Source organism: Rhagoletis zephyria, unplaced genomic scaffold, assembly GCF_001687245.7.
Source record: "Rhagoletis zephyria isolate East Lansing unplaced genomic scaffold, Rhagoletis_zephyria_1.1 Rzeph_scaffold_03016, whole genome shotgun sequence".
NCBI classification, from domain to species: domain Eukaryota; kingdom Metazoa; phylum Arthropoda; class Insecta; order Diptera; family Tephritidae; genus Rhagoletis; species Rhagoletis zephyria.
Window position 1 is genome coordinate 24971 of NW_016160100.1, and position 26520 is coordinate 51490.

General features: G+C 37.1%; 3 protein-coding genes across 5 annotated transcripts in view; 1 reads left to right on the plus strand and 2 right to left on the minus strand.

Annotated features, from left to right (window-relative positions):
• Cerk (Ceramide kinase) overlaps nt 1–16442 on the minus strand; it is a 28554-nt gene extending 12112 nt beyond the window's left edge. The window contains exon 1 of one of the 3 annotated variants that reach the window (XM_017623019.1): nt 16273–16442. The gene's annotated coding sequence lies outside the window, so the exon portion shown is untranslated. Of the gene's footprint in view, nt 1–15781 lie in introns of all 3 variants that reach the window. The other 2 variants (XM_017623018.1, XM_017623017.1) reach the window with 2 other exon arrangements.
• Nucleotides 16443–20271: 3829 nt separating this feature from the next.
• Polr2F (RNA polymerase II subunit RpII18) lies at nt 20272–21001 on the plus strand. The gene is made up of 2 exons (XM_017623022.1): nt 20272–20413; nt 20522–21001. The coding sequence occupies exons 1-2, from the start codon at nt 20385–20387 to the stop codon at nt 20886–20888; spliced, it is 396 nt and encodes a 131-aa protein (XP_017478511.1). The 5' UTR covers nt 20272–20384; the 3' UTR covers nt 20889–21001.
• A 34-nt stretch (nt 21002–21035) lies between these two features.
• Nucleotides 21036–23154, minus strand: hd (humpty dumpty). Its single transcript, XM_017623020.1, has 4 exons — nt 22981–23154; nt 22767–22921; nt 21881–22707; nt 21036–21824 (listed from the first exon to the last, which is right to left on the minus strand). The coding sequence occupies exons 1-4, from the start codon at nt 23029–23031 to the stop codon at nt 21100–21102; spliced, it is 1758 nt and encodes a 585-aa protein (XP_017478509.1). The 5' UTR covers nt 23032–23154; the 3' UTR covers nt 21036–21099.
• Nucleotides 23155–26520: the final 3366 nt, after the last annotated feature.

Consider the following 26520-nt stretch of genomic DNA (forward strand, 5'->3'; position numbering starts at 1 on the left):
ATATCTTTGGAATTTATCGATATAATAATCGATATTTTTATGGATTTTTTTATCAATATTTTTACCGATTTAGTTATCGATTTTGTAATCGATATTTTTAAAGATTTTGTTATCGATATTTTTTATCAATATTGTTATTGGGTTTGTTATCGACATTGTTATAGATTTTGTTATCGATATTTTTATCGAATTTGTTATCAATATTTTTGATCGATTTTGTTATCGATTTTGCTATCGATAATTTATCGATTTTGTTACCGGTTTTGTTATCAATTTTGTTATCGACATTTTTATCAACTTTCTAAGCCATTTTTGTGATCGATTTTGTTGTCGATCATTTATCGATTTTGTTATCGATATTTTTATGGATTTTATTATCGATATTTTTATTGATTTTGTTAATGATATTTTTATCGATTTTCTAATTGATTTTGCTACCAATATTTTTATCGATTGTGCTATCGAAATTTTGGTAAAATTTGTCATCGGTTTTGTTATCGATACTTTTATCAGTTTTGTTAACGGCATTTTGTTGGATGTTACTATCGATTTTGTTATTGATAGGGTATAAAGATAAAAACGAAGGGAAAGGAAAACAGAATAACATAAATGTAATTAGAACGAACAGCAATTAAGCAATATGTAACGTAAGTTTCACTTCTCCAGTGTGGCCCAGGCGCACTTCCTTTTTTTTGGTCCGGAAATTTCGGATTATTAGTGCGCAATTATTCGCCCGGAAAAAATAATTTAATTGGCACAATAACACCATCATCGCTCACATTTTATCCTGGTGATGGATCTGGCGACGGCGAGAGAGTTTTTGAATTTAAATTCTTCCGGAAGATTAGTCGATATTGTTTGATTGAATATATTATCCGGATATTTCTACAAAATCGAATGTTGCTTTGCAAAATATGTGATTCGAAAGTGATGTCTCGGACAAATTTTTTTTACGTCTTTAATAATTAAAGTGCTGTACGCTAGAGCTTATCGGAAATACATCTAAAAAACTGTCCTAAATTGTATAAGATTACTTTCAAAAACCATCCCGGTTTATTTCTTGAAGCAAATTCGATTCAAATGTTAGCGAAAATAACTCAATGAGAAAGTAAAATATTTATTTCTTTTCATTTAAATAATTTCAGTTTTCCGGATTTTTAACATATCTTTTTCTATCGATATTCATCCGGAAAAGTAAAATTCAAATTAGCACTCAAGCGACTTGAAATAACTTAAATTGGGCAAATTTTCTCAATGACAAAAAAGAAAATTCCAGACGAATAACTAGTCAATAATAATCCGGATGTTCCGGTGCAATAAGAAATAAGTATTCGTCGGAGTATTCGTTCCAAATGATTAGGGACAGCCAAAAAAAAAAATATTCCGACGAATTGATAACCTTCTCCTTTTTGTGAAGTCGGAAGAATCACCTAATTGGAGGGAATTCCGGTTATATATTTTTTTTTTTGTTATGAAAAAGTGAAAAAGTACTTAGCATAGGGTGATTCTGATGTTTGTCGATTTCGAAAAGGCTTTCAATAGTGTTCGTAGAGAATGCCTTCTCCCGATAAAATCATCGCTGTTATTGAATCTATGTATGAACAAGTAAGAAAGTCTAAGTTCGGGCGGAGCCGAACATTACAAAATTAATATACCCTTGTGCACAAGTGCGCTCGGGTATAAAAAGCTAGGTGGCGGGAAGGTGTCTGAGACCGGCGAAGTGCGCAGTGGAGTTCGACAAGGCTGCATAATCTCTCTCCTTATTTTCCTTTTGGTGATTGAGGTTGTGTTGGAGACTGCGGACTTCGCTGGACCAAGTAAGCACACCATCTTTCTGATCTTCCTAAAATCTGCAAGGCGCTATACAGAGAAGTTCAGTTCAGAGAAATCAAAATCCAACAGACTTCTATATACCTATGCGTTGGGTAACAGCTCACACACAAAGCTCCTTTAAAGATTCCTTATGTGACAACTCTCATGCAATGCCAAGTATGCATAACCGAGCCTAAAGGATCAACTTTAATGAGACCAAAGTTCTAAGTATGTCAGCGCAAGCTTTTGGTGTTGTGACAGTTTCTGACCAAACACGCGGGATTGTGACGAAGTTTGCAGCGAAAGTTGCCAATACGGCCTTTGGTATGATACACGTTATGGCGAAACTACAATTATGTGAGATCGGGCTGTCCATACATACTACTGTACGTGAAATAAGGCCATATGGCGTTATTTCCCTATGGCTTTATTTCACAGTGTCGTATTCTTCATAACATGGCTTCAATCCCCCTTATGGATTTCCTGCAAGGCAGATTTGCATTTACATAGACACTTCCGTACGATAACCAGACAAAAAAGCAACTGGCTGTGAATTATGTGATATGAGGGTATTGTACGGGTTCGCGCGGTGCAGATACTGTTGAAATAACTGTGTCTATTGTGGTCGTTTTCATTGGTACAGCCAAAAGGAGGAAAAGATTACTAATTCGGTAAATGAATATGAAGTGGAATCATAAAAGCGGCAGTGTTTATGTAGTTCCCATATGAATATGCGTATTTACTTGTATGTATGTTTGCAAATAAGTAGATCGACCTAAATAATTATTCCGTGAAAAAATGATTTTATGAAGGCAGCGAGTTTTTTGTGATATACCAGATGTTACTGAAAATAAATATTTACAGAAACCAACTACAAATACATACTACATATTTATGTTCCTATATATAAACATCTAAGTCTGCTACTATTTGTTCTTATCGCCCACAGGTATTGGAAAAATGCACTAAATAAACAAATCCTCTTCAAATAAGGGTTTCTCTTAAAATCGATTTTATTTATAAATATTATTTATGTATTTACAGTTGCCTGGAGAAATTGATTATAATCTAAACAATTATAAAGTATGTACATATGTATATGTATAGCAAGATTAATCATACTTATGTACTTATGCACCTAAAATATTACTATTTAAGACTAATGAAATCTAATCAGCCGAGGTAAATAAATGATAACGATATTTAATTAAAGGTATTTTTTCTACCACAAAATCTTCCGATATCAATTCTGTTCTTAAAGACTTGGAATGGCATGCTACTTCCCTTATGAAATTTTATAAAAAAAAAACTTTCTACTATTTATTATTGAAGGTGTTGGGAGGTTTTTTTGTTGATCAACCAGGCTGATCTAAACCGAAGTGCACAGAAGGCAAGGAAGCTAATCAGCGACTCTTTGTTCGAAGGTAGTTTTGGTTAACATTTGAAATAATTTTTCTTCAGGCATTAGTTGTTAAATGTTAACTCAGATTGAGGCTTTGCTATGATTAGGTACGGCATGCTTTCGGTTTTTGTCTTACCTTTGCTGCTTAAGTTATAGGACTAGGTAACTATGAACGCCAAATTTGATTAGAAATTTAAATTTAGGACACAGATAACGCATACGATCGAGCTTTTGGGGCGCTAATCTTGCGGTAACAGGTAATAAGATCAACGGAAATAAGGTCAACCCTGGTGCGAAATAAAGTCAATTGACATTATTAAATTTTTAAAGGCGAAATAAAATCCATTGACATTATTGCTCTTTCAAACATTAAATTTGCTTAGCTTCGCGGCCGTCCGTCGACCGTCGCGCACACCAGGCCACGCTACGCCGCTGCGTTTAGATCGTTAAAAATCCTGTATCCAAAAATGTTTATCGTCTTCTATATAATGCAGGACAATGAGTTTCAGGTTCTTCTTCATCAGGATAGNTGGCAAAAATTTGCCTTTTTGTTAAGAAATCTCTAAAGTAGTAGATTTTGCACATCGCACTGATTTCAAATCGTACGATTTGTAGCACATGGCCTATTCCCAACTGATTTTTGTGGGCGGCAGTCTATTCCTAAATGATTCCTTTGCCAGTCTATGAGTTTACTCTTCATCTTGGTTTCGGAGCTTAGTCTTTTTTTGGGCAGTTACTTATTTAAATTAAAGAAATTGTTTATTGTTCATCAAAAGTTTAATACTTCAAGAAATATTACTGACTAGTTTTGCCTTAAAACAAAAAGTCAGTCTCAAGATTGCTTTATTTGCCAAAAGTCCACAACTAACTAATTAGTATGCAAATCAAATATCAGGCGAATAATAAAATTTTCGCGAATGGCTGTAAGAATTATTCATTCAATCTAAAAAGAATATCGAAACAGTTTGCACTCATTAACGTAGTAGTAAAAGTAATTTATTCCCAAGTGGGGGCAATGTACATTTGTACATACAACATAAATTCAGCAGATGTGAGTACGCGGTACCTCTATATAACTATTATCATCACCGTCATTTGCGATTAAAAAGGCGTCGCATTGTTTAACGGTGTGTTCATTAGGCTGCGCAGAATTTTTGTTTTTATTTATTTTTTTTTAATATTCATAGTTAATAGCAAAAATATGGTTTGTTATATTCTAAAAAAATCTATGCGATAGATGAAAATTTTCGGTTAATTTATTAGGTTTGATATGAACGAAATATTTATGGATGGGAAGTCTATACATAGTATAAAAGAAAGCCGAGATTCTCTGAGTGATCGAGTGAGTGTGACCATTGGTATTTAGGATTTTTATAGGGTCGCCACCTGTGTAAAAACACTAAGCTCCGCACCGTTCGTCGGATTACAAAAATTTTGGTGTTAAATAAAAGGTATTGGCCTCTAGAAAAGCATCTACATTTTAATTTTTCTGGAAAGGGTTGCTGCCTGTTAAGAAAATTACTATATTCAATAATAATAAGCGTAGGCATCAGTTCAGCACCGTCACTGTCAAATGAAAAGTGTTAGCCTCTAGATGTGCAATAATTTTTCTGAGTAGGGTTGCCACCTGTTTCAAAATTATAAGATCTTCACCGTTCGCTGTATTAAAAATTTAGATACCAAATGTAGGTGCATGGACTTCGCATGTACACAAACTTTATTTTTTTTAGTAGGGTGCCACCTGTTCAAAATTACTATCTTATCCATACGTAGTATAACGCAAAGTCGAGATATTCGACCACGCTAATCTTGAAAATTACGATGGGGTTGCCACCTGTCTAACAACGTATAAGATTCGTTCGTTGAATTGCAATAAGTGAGATGTGAAATGAAAGGGCTTGGCCATTATGTGCAATAAGGCTTTATTTTTTTAGTAGGTTGCCACCTGCTTTTTCCAAATGCGTAAATGTACTTACTTATGTACACGTTCGAAGCGGGCTAGTAATTAATATATTACTAATGTTCATCAATATTTCAAACTTTTTATTCAAAATACAAAAATAAATTGTATCACAATAAAATGCAATTGTGAAGTAGCTGCGACTTATCGTTGATGTTTGGCATTTTTTTTTTGTTGCCTATGCTTAACATTTTCCTCCATATAAAAAAAAATCAAAAGTGCCTCGTATGAAACCGTCAAATTTGCACTTTATTGTATTAAAATTTAATTTGCAACAAAATGCATATCAAAATTTTGCCTTAAAAACTCTCATTAAAATGTTTGAAATTTTAATGAAACTTTGACGAATTTTCCCAATTTTTCTACGAAGTTTAAATTTCGGACTTATATGGATTTTGTTAGGTAGTGAGCTAGACTTTCATAATAAACATTAAATCAACAAAAGAAAAATACCACAATTTCCAAAATGTCGCATCCCTATTTATTTTCCCGTCACTGTATGTGTTTGAAAGCCGTATGGCTAACTAACAAAAAAAGTTTTTTACTTCTTAGAAAGTGATAAAATTCACATACATAAGCATTTTTTAGTTTCCATTGACAAGGGACAAGACTGTGGATCTATGATCAACATGTGAAATTGAAGTAAACTGCATCAAAAAATCGCTGTTACAATTTTTTTCCCTACAAAATTTATTTTTACTGGAATAATAGCTATGTTTGGCACGTTCTCGGCCGTGATCTAAGCATCGTACAAAACAAATGTAAGTACAAAACTCGAGGAGAATAAAATTCTCTACATCTTTGGAATTTCAATTTGCTATGTATTTTCAACAGAAATTGTCAAAAAATGGCGAAAACCGTGACAATATAAAATTTTTTCGCAGTTTTTGGCAATTTTTTACAATAAAAAGTTCTATTTTTAAAAAACCTTCTATATAGCAAATGTGGAAAATTAAATTTTCTACATATTTGTATTTAACAATTTTTTACGAAAAATGCAAAATAAGCCTGCAAATCGCAAAAAAAAACAAAAAACTAAATAAATCTAAGATGGCGGAATGTTGCCAAATGAAATATAGGGGCAGGACTGTGGATCCATGATCTACGTGACAAATAGAAGTAAACTGCATCAAAAAATCGCTGTTACAAATTTTTTATTTTTTTCCTACCAAATTTATCTGATTCTACTGGGCTAATCGCTATATTTGGCACGTTCTTGGCCGTGATCTAAGCGCCGTACAATAAAAAATTAGGTATAAAAGTTGTGAAGAATGAAATTCTCTACAACTTTGGAATTTCAATATGCTACGTATTTTCAACAGAAATTGTCACAAAATCGCGAAAACCGTGACAATTAAACATTTTTTTCATAGTTTTTGCTAATTTTTTACAATAAAAAATGCTACATATTTTTAAAAAACCTTCTATATAATAAATGTNAAAAAAAACCAAAAAAACTTAAATCCAAGATGGCGGAATGTTGCCAAATGAAATTTAGGGGCAAGACTGTGGATCCATGATCTACGTGTCAAATAGAAGTAAACAGCATTAAAAAATCGCTGTTACAAATTTTTTATTTTTTTTCCTACCAAATTTATCTGATTCTACTGGGCTAATCGCTATATTTGGCACGTTCTCGGCCGTGATCTAAGCGCCGTACAAAAAAAAATTTGGTACAAAAGTTGTGAAGAATGAAATTCTCTACAACTTTGGAATTTCAATATGCTACGTATTTTCAACAGAAATTGTCACAAAATCGCGAAAACCGTGACAATTAAACATTTTTTCACAGTTTTTGCTAATTTTTTACAATAAAAAATGCTACATATTTTTAAAAAACCTTCTATATAATAAATGTGGGAAATGAAATTCTCTACATATTTGTATGTAAAGATTTTTTACGAAAAATGCAAAATAAACTTGCCAAATCGCGAAAAAAAACCAAAAAAACTTAAATCCAAGATGGCGGAATGTTGCCAAATGAAATTTAGGGGCAAGACTGTGGATCCATGATCTACGTGTCAAATAGAAGTAAACAGCATCAAAAAAACGCTGTTACAAATTATTTCAACTTTCCTACCAAATTTATCTAATTTTACTGGGCTATCAAGTGTTATAAAGAGTTTGCACGACGACAAAATTTATAAATACAGAAAGCTGTCATCTGAAAGCTCAGCACTTTTGTTCAAGACGATCGTATGTATGTACGCTAGGGTGGTAAAAAAAATATATATATATATATTAAAGTCGAATTTTAATGTTTTCACCCCATATGTCTAAAAAACATACCTACTCCTGTTTTTTTTATATCAAAAAATATTTAGATGCCGATCAAAGCGCTCACAATTTTCCGTGTATTTTATATGGGGGAAAACAGTTTTTCGTAGAAATGGTATATAAATCTTGAAAATCAATATTTTTCGATCGGAAAACTCTGTTTCGCTTTAGGAGACTTCCAATAATAACACCCATTGTTTTATTTTGCCATTTCTTAATATTAATTATATTTTATACACCCAACAAAAGCCCAAAAAAATGCAACAGAGGGTCCCATAAAAAATCATTGGTATTAAAAAATTTTAAAATAAGCAATTGGGTATTATACCCTGAAGTCTTCTGAAGGGAAACAGTGTTTTCGATCGAAAAATATTGATTTAAAGAGTTCTCTACCATTTCCATAAAAACTTGGTTTTTCCTCATATAAAATACAGATGTTTTTTTCCGATATAGAACACTCCTACGGGGTGAGAGCATTAAAATTCCTTCCTTACTTTTCCGTGTGCATTTTTGGACCATCCTATCGTACATACATATAAAAGTGTATGAACTTAATGAATGCTTTGAAGAAATGTCGAGTTAACATAAACTTAATGCACAAGTTCATTGAACATACAGCAGTGCTGTAGTTTTGATGTTGTAAATGAGTAAATGGCATTAACCTTAAAAAAATTTCAGAATGTAGACAACAGAATTTATGTGCATACCTAGGTTTGCGAATTGCAATACTTTTACTAGCTACTATGTACATATGTATGTATGTATGTAGCAGGTAGATAGGTACAAATAAGAAGTTAGATATTAAGAGACCTTTAATATTATCTCAGACGTTAACACAACTCTTTTAAATTAAACTGTCGGATTAGAAGCTATACCTGGATATTCCGAGAACTTGACAACATTTGAGTTTTCCTCGAAATTACGTAATTACAGAGCGAGTTTATTTTTAGCCGTTAGAGAGATAAACCCTTAAATGATCGGAATTCGATTTAAATATAAACTTTATTATTACTTAAGTAAAAATTCAAAATTTTAAGTTTTATCCAATTCAATGATATTCTTCGCTATTCACTGTGCGCTTGGATAAGGTTTAACCCAAAAGTATTAACTGTTCTTCAAATAGCTAAATATTCTGCCTTGATAACATCAGCACACAACAAAAAAAGTGGTCTGTGCATTTAACCATACCCACCTATCGACAAACACTGCGACCCGCTGAATTCGTCAGGATTTTTTCCTAACTTAAAAAAACATGCCGGATATTATGTGAAAGGATCGTTTTTTGATGTTAGAAAAAAATGTACCCGCCATGTTTTTTGATGTTAGGAAAAGATCCTGACAAGATGGAGCAAAACGGACCTCAGATTCGGATTCAGCGGGTCGAAATACATTGGGTAGGTGGGTCTGGTTAAATGCATGTAAGTATATATGCGAGGCAGATGGCAATTAAAATATTCATTTCAACAGCTAAATATATCAACATCAAGTCAATTATGCAATTAAACAGCTGTAGATCGCAGCTGTGACACATCTTTTGTTCAGTTATTTCCTTCACAAATGTTGCAATATTCATGTGATGACACTTGTATAGTTTCATATACATACATACATATGTAAGCGCGACCAATTTATTGCACTGTTTCTAAGTGCTTCAGGTTATAGGGGAGTGCCGCACAGTGTGCTTTTTGAACACTCCATGCGAAATAATCATAGCGCTTTTGACAGAAGCAACATTTTGATATGAAACAAAATGGTTTTGAAAGCTAATGTTATTTCCTTTTTACGGAAAAATATTGACATTGAGACACAATGACTCCTTGACCTTAAAAATATTGGTCAGAAATAGTGTTCTTCGAATAAAACATGCAAAATCCACCGGATTTCTTAAAAAAAAAAACTGTTTGTACGTTTTATTACACTAATAAGGTCTTGAATAGCACTACAACGTACTTGTTGTTCGAGTGATATAAAATTGTGCGAAAGATGCATCGCTGCTTGCAAATCATAAAAAATGTAATGAATTTTTGAAATTGAGGGGTTACATTTTTTTTTTCGTTTTTTAAACATTGCAATCGTGAATCTTGTTTCACAATCTTTATTATTAGTGTAATAAAACATGCAATTTTTTTTTTGTACAAAATTCGTTGCATGTTTTTTCGAAGAACACTATTTTTGACCTTTTTTTTAAGGTCGAGGAGTAACTGTGGCTCAATGTCAATATTTTTTCCGTGAACGGGAATTACATTAGCTTTCAAAACCATTTTATCCCATATAAAAATCTTGCTTCTGTCGAAAGTGCTACGATTAAATAATTCGCATGGAGTGTTCAAAAAGCACACTCTGTGCCACTTGCGGCGATACGATATCATAAATTTCCATATTCTGTATGATTGCAGAAAAGTAGAAGTACGAGTATGGAAATGTTTTGATATGTACAATGTACATACATACATACTTATGCACTTACATATGTACGAACATTTAATGACGGTGTTTTGTTTCGCACAATGCAGTCTGAATTCTGGTTTGCGTCCTGCATGCGTAAGCAGTTTCAAGAATTAAAAAACAAAACGATAAATGCCAGAGCGACCGCGGCGTGTATGAGAACGAACCCTCATTTCAGCGCACATTTGAGTTGGCAAAGGCACCGTACAAAAATGGGCGTAGGGCTTTTGCGTCCAAGACTTGAGGGTGCACTACCTTAAAAAATTGTGATGTCATTTGCACTGATGCAATGGCTTATGCGAAAAAGGTGTTAAAATATAAATACTAACATTTACACGTGCACTAAAGTTGCCAAGACATGTATTAGCTAAAGAACTGGGTGGACTAACAAATTTTCTATTTAATTTGAATAAATTTAGGTCGGAGTGAAGAGATAAACTTTCCTTTGATTTCCCCCATCCCAATTTCTTTAATTATATTCCACGTTTGATTTGAATTCATGGCTGAGCTGAACTTTTCCTTATAATACGTTGCTTTCGCAGGCCTTATACCATGTTCTGACCGACATCGAAAACATGTTTTCATTGGTAAAACTGGTTTTCGACCTAAAACTTGTATTTTCGTCCATGTAAAATCTGTCAAACCAAAACTAGTTTTCGCTGAAAACCACTTGAAAACTCATGTTCCACTCATTCCAATCGGTGTCTGCACTAGTTTTTTTCGATTAGTTATCGTAGTGGAAGTCATATTTTATCATCTTCGGATGTATTGTTAATTGGCTGGCCAATATAAAATAAGCTTGGACGCAAAAGGTTGTTAATGAAAAGAAATTGAAGGAAAAGTATTTTGGTTTTGTTTTTGTGTAGCAAAACTGTAAACAAAGAATGTAAGATATGTCAACGAAAACACCAACATTCGGTGTGAACAGCCTTCAGCCCACAATCCCAAAACTCGTTTTCAAGGTATTTTCGTTGTCGGTCAGAACATGGTATTATTGCTTTGTTGACAATGAGTGAGCTTCCACCTCGCGTAGGTTTGATTAAGAGTAGTAATAAGGTCTTTTAATTTAGAATTGAACCAAGGGTTGCTGCTGCATTTCGCTATTTTGCGTCTGAGTGGAACGAAGTCATCAAAGAGCCTATTTATGTGTTCTTGAAGAAACTTATGGTCCGATTATGGTAACTCAACGTAACTTACGGCTCTCTCTTAAAAATTCTGTTAAATGGGTGTTGCTTATAATTGAACAGCCGAAACTTAACGTAACTTAATGCCACGTCGAAATCTGTTTCATTTTGATTCTCTAAGTTCTACGTTCCGTTAAGTTAAGTTAAGTTGCCATAATCAGGCCTTTAGTTTGGTCGTTAATAGTTACCAGCGTTCGAATCAGATTCCATTCCACTGACTCCACCGCATCAATGTGAGAGGTACAGTTGATGTTCTTGAGGTCTAGGTGTGTGAAGAATGTTGATATTCTGGTTGTTTGAAAATCAAAAATTAAGAAAATCAAGTCGTGTTTCAAAAAGTTTGACAGTTGTCTACAGTGGAGGGATTTACTATGCTCATTCACAAATACATCAAGTGCTGTTGGTGTTAGTAATATTTGTTGGTCAGTAGGTGTTAGTAGGAAAAAGTCCTAGAGACTCCATACTAACTTTTAAGCTGCAATCGAAAATCAGGTTGCTCTTGAAATCATCCGCTACCACAGCGTTGTTGTAGTTGTCGAGTAACGGTTGAAGAATTTCGGTGAAATTGAAGAAGCTAATAAGATGATTGGGTCTGTACACATAACTGACCAGGAGCTTGTTTTCACCTGAAAAGATATCAGTGAACACATATTCCACAGAGTCACTACAACCAGAAGCGCAACATAATCTACAAGACAAACAAATTTTAACATATGTACGAGTATATTGCGACACCACCACCAAGACCACTTCTATCAGCTCTAAACAGTTGGTATCCAATATTCACTTTTATCAAATCATTAATATGATATGGTGTGAACCACGTTTCGGAGACACAAGGAATATGAAAATTGGAATCCTATCTCTATCTCACCTCATCAAGCTTTTTGTACAAAGTTTACGCATTGAGGTGATTTATCTTAAACTCAACCGCTTGTTTGCATAAAATGCGCAACATGGTGTTAAAAAGACTTTGGAACTCGCCTGCTCATCGTCCAAAGTCAATATACAATATTTTAAATGCACTGCAGTTGGAATCTAACAAAACTAATAACAAATTTAACCACAAAAAAATATAGGGAAATAGAGTATGACCCGCAATAAAGGAACAAATAAAAAGAACAATAATAGTAGTAGTAATCAGACATCTTGTGGATCTTCGCTGTTTTGGTTTATACTCCCGTCGCAAAAGGAGTGGATACCTGGTGGACTAGTGTTCTCAAGTTCATTGAGTATATCCAGGGTGTATATTGCGAGCGGACTGTTGTTTTTCTGTTGACTAATGTGAGCTAAGCCTCCTCTGGTGAACACAGACGCAACCTTTTTCGTTTTTTGAGATTAAAGGCCCGTCCACATAGAACTTTGGCGTTGCGTTAGCGTTGGCATCGCTTCAACAGCTGACTATGAATACATGAATTCAAATGCAGCCGTACACATAGCCGAAATTCGGCAACGTTCACGCCATCATAAACCAAAAAGATGGCCAACACTCATTTTTTCGCATGCGTCGCTCGTCAGCTGTTGCAAATAAATCAAATTATGTGAAATATTTTTCATTTCTAATCAAGTGCGGGCAAGAAATATCGTTTTTAATGCAATAATTGATATGAAATATTAATTTATCTGTCGTTAGTATGTTAATTTAGTGGCCCAAGCATTCGCTGCCAAGCGTTCATTGTAGCAAGCATACTTTTAACGTGCGTTCTGTCAAACCAACGCCAACGCCAAAGCCAACGCGAAAGTTCTATGTGGACGGCCTTAAGGGCTGTCTTAAAAATCTGGTAATTATGCTTTGTTAGCGACACATTAATGAAGACAGGGGCTTTAGATTGTTTGCCTGCATGAGTTAGCCGTAGTCCACTGTTGTTTGATCGTTTATAATTCGCCATAGTTTTTAGAAAATTATTTCTATCCGCAGGTACTTGAAATTTTATTATAATCGCAGGGTCAACCGGGTGTATCCCGAAGTTTCCGTGCTCGGAAAATACCCCTTAATGGAGGTGGTTGTAAATTCAGCGAAAAACATAGATGGTGAAATATACTCTGCAAGTTTTCACCTTCTTTGAGTGGGATCCCTAGTACTCTAGCATCACAGGCAGCCATAACTTGCTTACCATGCTTGGTGAGATTAAAAGTTTTAAAGCTGCTACCTCTGCCTTACGGATTCTAATTCGATCGATAGTAGATTCCAAACGGGTTTAATTCGGTTAACCCGCGCGTAAAAGATTCAAACTTTTCTTCAAATTTGTGAAAGAAAACCTCCATAATTCTATTTTCGGACTCGAGGATTTGCTTTGCAAGCAGCTCGTTGAACTTTTCCAAGCGTTGATCCATACTACGTATAATATTTGGTGATGATATGCAGAGGTTTTCTAGGTTCTGCATCGTTGCAAGTAGTCTCACCACGTCGTTTTCTGGAACCTGCAGTCATTTTAGTGGGTTTATAGAAAAGAACGAGGAGGCAGCACAGTTTTCGACACGAAGTTGTGATTTACACAAAGTTTACCACAGGTGGCGCTGTTGTAGCTATTGATGGCACAAACCAAACAATTCGGGGGAAAAAAGTGGCGAATAGCGGGAGACGTATAGGAGTTGTTGTTGATTAGGAATTTCGCCTCTTTTTCATTCAGCAAGAGCAAAAGAATTTTGTGAGGCGCCTGACTTAATTTTCAATATCGATGTTTAGAGAATCCCGGGCGATGAGTTGTTTCGAACCGGCCATCCAATTGCCTTGTATGTTGCTAACAGCGTTTCTTGGTATTTGCCCCAGTGCTGCGACTAGCGATTTGAGGATTTCGTTTCGACTATGTATGCAGTTGTATGGGCCGAGAATGAGAACAGGGTGTCGAAAGTGGCTGCCGAAATTTGCTCGTAATCGACGTGAACACCTAGTTGTAGTCTGACCTCTTTGGTCCAGGTGGTGAATAGTGTTCCTGCAGCAAAGAAGCGAGAATTTTCGGAGAGGTAACCGTTTACGCTTGAACACAGGTCATCAACTCCATTGCCGGACGCCATTATCGAGCAATCGTCAGCGTATGAGAGGTGTGGGAGTTTCGAGATATAGAAACTAAACAGCAGTGGGAAGGGGTCACCACCCTGTTAAACCCCTAAACGAGTGTTGAGCACTCAAATAATTCCCTGACCACCGTTTTAGTCCCTGTGGGGGAGGGGAAGCCTCAATGTCTTGTGTCTTGCGTGGAGTGGCACACGGTGTCAAACTCCTTTGACAGTACCATAGATACTAGGCTAGGGGTTAACTGAGTGCTTAGGGCAGCCATGCTGATGCTTAGCTGGGGTCAGGTGATTCGTGATGCAAGGGAGTAACAAGACCTCTAATATCTGCTACCGGGGTAAGGAGAGTTATCGACCGATAAGACTTCTTTGTTTGCAGGTTTCTTCAGTTTCAGCAGTGGGACCGGATTCTCACACATCGGGAATGATGTCATAGACCATAGATATATTGAGGACCTTGGTGAGGTAGTCTTCTCCCGATGGACACGAATTTTCAGCAGCAGTTTGTATACTCCGCCGGAACCAATGGTTTTGGAGGCTTTTATCTTCCCGATGGCCACCTGAACTTCACTGCTGGTTAAAACAAGAGGCCCACTTGGTTTCCGTAGTTTGTGCAGCCCTTTGGCCACTCGACTCTTGGTTTTGTCCACTGAAGGATGCGGAGTGAGCTGCCGTCTAAAAAAGCTCGCGCATCATCCCGCGTCCGACGAGGTACAATCACCGAATGAGATCTTCTCTCTGTCATCCTGCTTCGCTGGATTGAAGAGTGACCTTGCGGTTGACTAAAGCTTGGTCACACCAGAGGCGAAGTTGCTACTCTTCAGGTCCTACTTCCATTTTTTTTTTGCCAGCGTTGGTCTATCAGTTGCCGAATATCCGCATTCAGATCCTTGATTTCCCAGATCGGCATGGTTCAGGTAGTCATGCTAGTCCGCTGGAACAGCCGTCTCGGCTGGGAAATTTATATATTTATATGTGCGGTGTTCTGCGGGAGCAAAGTCGGCGGGTTTATCGATCGCGATGTCTATCAGCAGATACGATGCTAACACCGGCATGGGTCAGATCAACGCTATCAATTCGGTCGTCGTCGTCCATTATGTAGAATACCGAATCGTTCATCTGCTCAGCCTATTGTATTCCCCTACAATTGTTTCATAAGCTCGAAGGCCAAAGATTGTGGTGCGCACTGAGATCACCCAGGATCATGCGGGTTTGGACTCTTAACAGCGCGCCCATAACAGGGTGATTTCCTGCCGGGCAGCTGCACGGTGTGATGCATGATGAACGCTAAACCTCCACCATTATCACTGAGTTGTGAAAAACGGTCATATACCTACTTGGAATTATTCACGAGAACTCCTAAAAAATATTTAGTACTCCACTGGTGTAAATTCATACAGACATGTATTTTTGTATATGTGCATGTGTGTACATACATACTTTATTCACATGTCGCAATTCATTAGCACGCTACTAATTGCTTGCAAAGTGACTCCGTCGTAATGTCTACTCCTTTTAACTGAGCGTGTTCTGCTTGTTTTAAGAGTAAATATTTATGTACATGCATACATACATATGGATGGATGTACATATGTAAATATTATGTATGTATGTGATTGTATGTAGTAACACCGAAAAGATGCGTTCTTCCACAGTGGAGCCTGGATTTTCGGCACTCCCTCCACTTACCTTGATAGCTTCTTGGTGTTTTGGACATCAATGTGTCCGCCTCCAGTGGACGAGTGTCCACCATATGCCTTGCAGCGCCGGTTAGGTTTGTGTAAAGTATATACAGCCTTATTGTTGTTGTTTTTACAGAATGTATTATCTTTGTCAGTGTAGTGGATAACTGAAAGCCTATTCCTAACCCCCAGGTTTTAAGAAAAGTCGATATGCCAAGTTTTGCAGCGAATACGTAAGAACTTTTGTTCGACTTTTTTTATTAAAACCCGTTTGTACTGCTTTTATTTTATATCTTTAATGGTATTGAACCACTTTCTCAATTGCTTAATTGTTTGCGATAAAAAGAAACATCAGTTTGAGCTTATTATCTGCTTACGTTGCCTAATCACTTTTTCACTGAGTAAAATTTCCGATTCGAATCACTTTTTCGTTATTAACATTACAGGTACTGTTTCAATTATACAACCACTTAATTATGTACATACATACATACATACATGAAACAAATTTAATAATTTTTTATTGCCACATGCGCTGTCTGGTTTCTAATAACATACGAACAAAAAACAAGTATGATTATTAGCCGAAATCAAGCGTCAATACACACAACGACACCAATCCAATTTCACTGCTGGAAAAATACTAAACAAAAGCAATATTAAAATAAGCAGAAATCAGCGTTGCACTCAGTGTGACCGCGGGCTTGTGAAAAATTGTAGCAGAGAAGAGTAGGGACGTGCGATTAATCAATTAATCGAACAAGCTGATTAATCGAAAGCCGATTAATTAATTATTTAAATAATAATTATTTTTGATTAATCAAAATATTAAAAAAATATTGAATGTGCATACGAACATACGTATTTTTGCATGCAAACATACATACAAAAAAAATCATTTCGTTTGAAAGCAAACTCGAAAGGAATAAATAAAGTTATTCAGATTTCAATTAATTTTTTTTTTTTGAGTAAACGGTAATTACTCAGGATCTGATTAATCAAATTATTTGATTACTCAGAATTATGATTAATTAAAAAACTGATTAATCGCACATCCCTAGAGAAGAGACTGAAAATGTATCAATATGTATCACTTTTTTATTTTAAGTATCAAAGTATCAATATGGAATAAAATTAATAATTTTTATGAAAAGTCACTTTTCAAAACAAATTAACATTTATTGATTGCAAAAAAAGGTACACGTATAAGTTGTATGTACATGGTACTAATATCATAATAAAGAAAATGTCTGGGTATTAGTATAAAAAAACAGCTAAAATGTCTTATACATAATCCTATTTTTAGTTTAAATACTTTTTGTACTTATGGGACTTAAAATTAAAATTTTTTAATAATTTTTAAGACATTTGGAAAACATTATGCATTCCACCATTGGCAAAGTGGAGCGATTTGTTTTAGTTGTTTTGATCAAAGTCAGATCTGAGAAAATGAGCTCTGCAGCGGCAGAGCTGTGCGGCAAACGTAACAAGTTAAAAAGAAAAAAAGTTAGATCAAAATATAAAAAGTTATTTAAAGCAGTTTTTAGCTTGCTTACTCCCCCAAAAAACTGTGTTATGTCTTCACCGCAATCAACTTATTATGGAATTTCAAAAGTTGCCATTGTATACATATTTTCTCTTTGTCGCTTTCTTTATGCAAATTAGGAAAAAATTTTAAAACTGTCAAAAATGCCGAAGCACTTTTATTATATGACATGTAAGGCTTTTTAAGATTTCACTGTTAAAGTCAAATCTTTTTTTATTTGCAGTTCAGTGTAACATTGCTGAATATTTTTTTTTTTAATTTCTAAAATTAAGACTTTACTTAAATGTGCTGTTAATATCTTCGTCTCTACGGCACAAGTAATATATACTTCCTTAATAGGTAAATGATTATCTGGGTTAAAAGCGTCTATATCAGCTGGGTCACTTTACATACAGTCTGGTCTGACAAAAGTGACAATATAAGTTTATAATTACTTTTAAAATGGTTATATAACTTATGCAATCTGTATGATTCACTTTGAAATTCTATGTTCATTCGATTGACAACATCCAAAATATTTCATATATAATAAAAATATATACATATATATATAATATATATATACATATATATATAATATAATTTATTGGTGGGCAATCAATTTTTTCGGCAATAGCTCACGCTTGGTTCACACCGTCATCGAAAAAAGATATGAACAAGTAATTTTTAACAAAAAAAAACCGACTTTAATTCTCATATAAATATATATATATATATATATATTTCATGATCCAATGATCGGATCTAGACCAGATTAGTATGGGACCACCTCGATGCAAAAAGAATTATCGAAATCGGTTGACGTGGTCCAAAGTTATGCGGTAAACAACATAAAATAAGTATTCCGACGAACTGATAACCTCCTCCTTTTTTAGAAGTAAGTTAAAAAGAATAGCAACGCGCTATACTGGGCATTAAAGAGCGAAATACACCACACAAGCGGTTTGACAAACCAAGCGAAATTTCCCTTTGCTTCAAGCCATTTGTGCTGTGTATGGGGGTGTTTGAAGGTTTGACGGCGGTTTGTCAAACCTTCAAACACCCCCATACACAGCACAAATGGCTTGAAGCAAAGGGAAATTTCGCTTGGTTTGTCAAACCGCTTGTGTGGTGTATTTCGCTCTTAAGTTTTATAATCTTTAACAACAACGCACTTTTGAAACTCGGCAAATTCAACCACCCTTTTAGCACTATGTGCCATGATAAAAAAATAGGAAGGTAGAACCACTGAGAGGAAAATTTCAAATTCTTGACGTTTGCAAGCAATTTAATTTTAAAATTTTACACACAAACTCACACACACATCTCATTTTCAATTTCAAACAACAACAACTTTGAACAATTCCTTTTTTTACTCTCAATTTTATACGATTATAAATGTTGGCAAACTGCAAAAAAAATATGGCCGACGCATTGAGAGAACGGTTTTACCTTACTATGCTTTTATAATGCTATGGGCGAAGTAATTGTAAACATCTCTTGCAAGTTTTTCGACTTTTACGAAATTCATCGAAAAACGTATCACTTTTGGACCACTTTGAGCAAAACGGTCACACTGGTTGCAACAGTCAGCCGGTGTTGCCCATTCGACCAAAAACGAGGCGGAGTTTTGTAAGAAGTTCACAAATGTCTGGTACACATAATAGATATTAGGTCAATGTTTAAATTTTAATAACAGCTGTCGCATCCATTAGTTAACAAATAGTTGAAAACAGCTGGTTTTTTATTCGTTAAATAACAATCGAGAAAACAACGCTATGTTGCTTTAACAAGCAAAGCTTAACCGGCCGTCTTCACGTGCTGGAAAATCTCGCTTGCGTGACCGCACGTGTAGACCGCAAAAAGTACGGAGCATGCTTTTTCTCGCATACCGAGCGGTATGCGAGCTCTCGCTTGCTATCAACTGTCATTTTTGTTGTTTGACAGGTATGTTCTCATTTCGCAGAGTTCTTCAGAGTAGCAACATCGTTTATTTTGGAGGCAAATACAAATTTAGAGGTAGTCTTTTTCATTTGAAAATAGCATACATATCTTTATGCAGATTTTCTAATTTTCTCAAACTTTTAAGAGCCTGCAAGGCTTGAACCTTCTGGTTTGGCGACATTTTACAAATGAAAAAGTATGCTGTGAAATGCCCAGTCAACAAAATTCTATCTCGCTTGCGAGAGAAAAAAGCAGAACGCAAGCGAGGTTTTCAAGCATGTGAAGACGGCCGGTAACGAAAACAATGGCTGCGTTTCTTTATACATTCCGGATAATCCCATTTCACAGCCGGAATAAAGAGAATACGCTTGAAATATACGTTAACATATAATCAGGTACGTTCTAAAGAATAAGTAAACAAAAAAGTTTATTCCAAACGTTCAGAATGAATAAAGAAATTCAACCAATATGATAAAATTAACAACGTGTTAAAAATTGAATTGGCAATCTTGTTATTTTGTAGTTTTCCTACACTGGTTACCAAGAAGTATCAATTGGTAAAGCGAACAAACTCCCAAGTGACAGCTCAAGGCGCATCAATTACAGGTGATAGCGATAGAAGCTATGCTTCTTCTTATGAGCACGCTTGTGTCAAATTATCGTCTGTTTTGCTTTATTTACATATCCGCCTACACATACACATATACGTATATATATACCCTGCAAACAAATGCTCCCGAAATCTTTAAGAGTGTCGGAAATTTGTTACGATTCTTTTAGAAATCTGTAAAGAAAAACATATGAAGCGGTTGACAAGAACTAGTAAAGAAATATCTGTATGATTTCTTAAAGAAAATTCTTAAAAAAATTGTGAAACCTTTCAGAATTCTATGAAATCCTGGTATGCAGGGTATACATATACACACGAATATGAATAGATAAAGAAGATGTTGATGACACAAGGAGTTCATACCAACGGTAAATGTTGTTTTTGTACGATTGCTACAACCTGTAGTTGTTGAATCATGGTGACAGCTCTTTCTGGGAGAAGCAGATTTTGGCGTTTTGTGCACGCCGCTGTAATTTTTAATTCAATTTTGTTCTGATAATAAATATTTGATTTTCACATTTAAGACGAGAAATGGATGAGGGAGATTACGATAACGATGAGTAAGTACTTCCTTTACATTAAAGTTTTAAGACACTGCTTACTTTTAAGTTGCCAGTTTTTGATGGGTGGCTTGCACTGCATTTCATTAAACATTTCCTCACTTCTAGTGTCGGTGGTGATGATTTCGATGATGTTGACGAGGAGGATAACATCGATGATATTAACCAAGAGGAGGAGGCTGACAATATAGAAATTATAGCGCCAGGAAATGCTGGTGGTGGAGTGCCCAAGGCGAAGCGCATTACAACCAAATACATGACGAAATATGAACGGGCGCGTGTGTTGGGTACGCGTGCGTTGCAAATTGCTATGTGCGCACCCATCATGGTGGAGTTGGAAGGTGAAACAGATCCGCTGCAAATTGCTATGAAAGAGTTGAAACAGAAGAAGATACCAATTATTATAAGGCGATTTTTACCGGATCACTCCTATGAGGATTGGAGCATCGATGAGTTAATTATAGTGGACCATTAAGTTGTAGATTTAAATAGTAAGTTTTATTAAAAAATCAAAATATATATTGGACATTTGTGCAAAATGAGAGTGATTCGCATAATTCTGTTTTGTATAATTGCCGTTTACTAATATTTTATTGGTTTATAGACTGTAGTGGTATCCGACGGAATGGTATAAACTCTTAATTTTAAAATCCATTATTTAGTTTTTAAGCTCCGGCCGCCAGTTGTCAACTCCACGCGAAGCCATATTCTTTATCATAACACACTCGCTCCAAGAGGGTGACTGCATTCTGCCCCGTGCGGCACATGCACTCCACAACAGAGGGCAGCAGTCCGCAGTCTGACAAGTTTTCCTGTCCGAAAACCTGTCCCGCAGCGTCATCGTCGACTTGCTTAGGTTGTTCTGTTTCATCTGTGGCAGGCCCAGCATGTTCTAGCAAACGTTGGGTAGCTTTGCTGAATGCCAATGTATTATTGTTGCTGGCAAGAGTGGCGCTAAATGTATCTTTCGTTTCGCCTAGCAAATGACAGGCATACGGCAGGAATGAGGGTAGCACAACTCCTTTCACTTCAATGCTGTTGTAGTCTACACCGTCCATACGAACCTTACTCGAGCGAGTACCTAAATGTTGCATTGTGGCCTTGGGAAAAGCGACCGGCGCAAGTAGTGTGGGTGGAATGCCCGCTAACTTTCCCACATTTGAAATGGCGCTTTTAGCGTTGAGCAAAAAGCTGAAGAATCCTTGACATTCAACGCCTTCTATTAGTAAAAGCGAATTTTCGGTGAAGTCATCGGACATCTCTTGAACATTCAGACGACGTATGTGCGCAGTTTGCATTCTGCGTAAATCCTTATCATTAACTTCCAGATTTTCTAAAAAGTTATCGGTATCTTCTTCATCGTCATCTACCAGTAGTTGAGTTGTATCATCTAGAGTGCTAGTTTCCTTTGCTGTTAATAAGAGATTTATTATTTTAAAATGACAATAAAAACGAACTTGGAATTACCATCACTGGCAGCATCGATGCTGTTGCTCTCCTCCGTAAAGTTACCTTCGTCAGACTTATTTAAAGCGCTATCCTTTTTCAATGGCATTGTGTACTCTATGCCCTCTTGTCGTAAGGCGCTACGTATTCCGCGTGTACTTGGCGACATAAGAGCATGTGTTTCTACACAACCCCCGGTGCCAGCGGCGCGAAATAGTACTGTAAATGTATTTGCACATAGGTAAAAGTACGGACACTGTCGTGCACGGAGCAGCTGAAATAGTCCTCTAAAACTGTAATCCCAATCGTCCGCTAGTGCTTTGCGCTCACGTTCTCCAAGCAATACACCATTGTTACTTTTGGAATTGCGTGGAAAGAGGGTCATCCAAGGAATGTGGGGATGTTGCCAATAGTAAGTTGCTTGGTTGAAACGCGTCGCTGGCGAGATGTCTAAGCCGCATTGCGTATTCTGGGTGTCAATACAGCGTACGAAGCTCGTCAAACCGCTGGCCAATTGGCTGGTTTTCAGCGTTGTTGTAGGCAATTCACTGCGACACAAAATACGTACTCGAGTTTTAATGGTCCAGTCCATTGGCAGATGTTTAGTTATTTTCTGTTCTTCCAAAGCAGCTTCATCATCATCTACGGCGGTAGTAGCACGTAGCATAGAAGAGAAAGATTTCGGGTCAAATGGCTGCAACACCAATTTGGCAGGCGGTGGACGTGTAGGCGTTTCGCGCACAAACGTTTCCTTCTGTGGGGGTGGGGTTTCAACGAATCCAAGGAGGGAATCATCTTCGATGAGTGGCGTGGTATCGGTACGTGTTCGTTTTGTTTCCTCAGATTTACTGCATAAGCGAAAAGTAGTGTTTAGAGACTTCAGTTAGAAATGAGTTGCACAACTTACATTGCGAATGGATTTTTTCGTTTTTGCGAAATTTTAGCTTCCAGTAAACTTGCTTTATCTTTACTTAACTTTTCTACGCTAGTAGAGCTTTTCTTTTGGTTCAATCGCGCAGCCAGCTGCTTTTTCTTCTGTTTTAACCGATGCAATTTGATGAGCTAGAAAAAGAGGACGCGATACACACAACTAAAAAATTTAAAGGATATACCAATTGTACCTCATCTGGATGTTTCCAGTTTTGTGAATTGCACTCTTTAGCTATGGACATTTTCCTGATCGTTTCAAATTTCTAAATATAATAAATAGTGTTTAATACTATAGCTGCTGTTTTCGCGATGTTCCAACTTTTCCTTTGTTGCGCGCGTAATTTTCGGCAAACTTGTTTTTCCAGCAAGGCTTTTTGACAGCAATCAGCTGTTCGCTGCGTTGGAGTTGCCAACTATCCCTAAGATGGGTTTAGGAAAATCTTTGTAAAACTATGTTCACATATCAATATTATCTCAATCAAAGCTCGTTTTTTAATCACCCCGTTTACACAGGCAAATCTCAGATTATTAGCCGTCAAATTTGTTGTGCTTGTTATTCTCACATCTCAAGGAAAAGTTATGTTTCTTCTCTGTGCCACCGTGATCACGTTTTTCTGCTATAATAAGCAATATAAATATATTTTAACCTAACATTTTATTAAAAATACCTTTACAAACCTCTTTTACTTGCTAGCGTACATTTTTGTCTACTTTTACATTTGGCATTTCTCCTTTCTTTCGCAAAAACAATCGATAAAACTAGAATGGACACCGAAAAGTTATCGGTTAAATTACAAATTAGGGTGTTAAGCTCGAAAATGAGGATAATCTACTTATATGCGAACCTAGTATAAGGTTTGGATATTTGCCTCCTATTTTTTTGCGTGCATACAGTGGCTTCTCGATTAATAATAATAATGATAGATTGGCGCTTACACATATGTTAGTGTTTGGCCGAGCTTCTCCTCCGAATTGTGGCGTGCGCCTTGATGTTGTCACACAAAGCGGAGGGACCTACAGTTTTACGCCGACTCCGAACGGCGATTGTATTTTTATGAGAAGCTGTTTTTCATGGCAGAAATACACTCGGAGGTTTGCCATTGCCTGCCGAGGGACGACCGCTGTTAAGAAAAAACCTTTTCTCTAAATTTTTTTGGGATGTTGCTATGACCAGGGTTTGAACCCAGGTGCTGCGGAGTGGAAGCGCGCACTGCTTACCACAAAACCACAGCGGCTTCTCGATTACATTAAAGATATATCACCCCTAAGGGACAATTGTTTTACATTCTCACGATAGCCGGTTCCGCTTACCGGGATGACCTGGGACTAACCCGATCAAGACTTATTGTTTCTGCGATCGAACTCTGTTTAGGTCGGCAAAATATCTCAAACGTTGTTCGAGCATGCGGCTATAGCTGCTTCGTACTCTTGAGCTCAGGGCTGGCATTGAGTCAAACCCTAATCAGAAACCTACACCTGCTGCATGTGCCATAGATGACTACACCCGAACTTTACCTCAGTGAGGTGCAATACCTGTAACGGGTAGACTCACCTCCGAGCCTGCTCAGGTCTAAGCACTCATCGTCCAACGTGGCGTCTTGCTGCTCAAACAGAGCTGCCCCAACGGCACACTCGAGTCCGCCTGAGAAGCTCAACACAAACACGACTGCCCCAAAACGCAACACAATAGAACTCACAACCGCGCCGTCAACCACACCCGCCGCCAACAACTCCTGGTTCCTCCGACAATTTGAAGTTGCGCTCAATGTAATCAAATGCAAACGCACGCGAGCCAATTTGGAGTGACGCAGAAAACAAGCTCGACGACGTGCATACCAAAACGCAAGCGGTGAATATTAGGTTGGCCTGTAAGATCGGCGAGATAACTGGTTTTATGGGACGGCATGAAATATTAACAACTACGGTCCAAAAGACGAAACTGCACAGCAAGTCAACTTTGTTAAACTGCGCCGGATACAATGTGCACCGTCGAGATCGCGAGCGCGATAATGGTGTTGGCCTAGCATTCACAACGCAACTCGGATCACATTAGCAGAACTTCGCTCTGGCTACTGCAGCAGGTTAAACTCGTGCCTGACAAAGAAAGAAACTACAATGCCGTCAATAAATACCCAAAAAATTTTATGGATTCACTTTGAAATATTGTTATTCCTCCTAGGTACGTAAAAAACCCCACGTACGCCATCCGCTGTATCAGACGAACTACATACAGGCAGACTTTTAGCGAGAGTCAGTTAATACTTTCTTCAACTATTCCCTCATGAATGCCGTCATAGGAAACCACCATCCATAGCATCCCAAGAGCGCGAGTTGTCGCGTGAAACCTGAATTACTTTAGTACAATTCTGCTTTGGATTTTGTAGCAGACGAAATTCCAACTTGCCTAGAACTACATATCTATTTTATGTCCAATATGTGAAGTTGCCGCTGCGGTATAGTGGTTAGCAGTGCGTGCTACCATTCCACAGGCCTGGGTTCAAGCGCGGTTCAAACCAACATCAAGGTTCTTTTTCCAAATAGCGGTCGCCGCTCGGCAGGCAATGGCAAACCTCCGAGTGTATTTCTGCCATGAGAATCAGCTTCTCATACAAATGCAATCGCAGTTCGGAGTCGGCGTAAAACTGTAGGTGTGACAAAATAAAGGTGCACACCAGGTGCACCACAAATTTGCCCCGCAAGATAAATAGCACCCCTTCACCCGTCCATTCAAACCAACTCATCTAACATTGCTTTTCCTCTGATGAACTGAGAATTCACATGTCTAATGGAAAAGTGAATACAGATACCAAAGACCAGAGCCAGAACCAGAGGCAGAGAATTGAGACAAAGACCTAGAGTAGAAACCAACGGTCTAGGAAAAGACATGCTCCAACGATAGTCTACGCTATCCAAATTACTCACATATATTTCTTTTTGAGGAATGCTCTATGCTGTTCCTACAGAAGCAGAGACAATGACCAGATACGGAGGTAGATACAGATATGGAAAGAGAGAGATGTCAGAGATAGTCAGTGAAAGTTTCTGATTTTCCCAGATCTGCCCTACTAAAAAAAAAGCGCCGGATACAATGTGCACCGTCGAGATCGCGAGCGCGATAATGGTGTTGGCCTAGCATTCACAACGCAACTCGGATCACATTAGCAGAACTTCGCTCTGGCTACTGCAGCAGGTTAAACTCGTGCCTGACAAAGAAAGAAACTACAATGCCGCAATAAATACCCAAAAAATTTTATGGATTCACTTTGAAATATTGTTATTCCTCCTAGGTACGTAAAAAACCCCACGTACGCCATCCGCTGTATCAGACGAACTACATACAGGCAGACTTTTAGCGAGAGTCAGTTAATACTTTCTTCAACTATTCCCTCATGAATGCCGTCATAGGAAACCACCATCCATAGCATCCCAAGAGCGCGAGTTGTCGCGTGAAACCTGAATTACTTTAGTACAATTCTGCTTTGGATTTTGTAGCAGACGAAATTCCAACTTGCCTAGAACTACATATCTATTTTATGTCCAATATGTGAAATTGCCGCTGCGGTATAGTGGTTAGCAGTGCGTGCTACCATTCCACAGGCCTGGGTTCAAGCGCGGTTCAAACCACCATCAAGGTTCTTTTTCCAAATAGCGGTCGCCGCTCGGCAGGCAATGGCAAACCTCCGAGTGTATTTCTGCCATGAGAAGTCAGCTTCTCATACAAATACAATCGT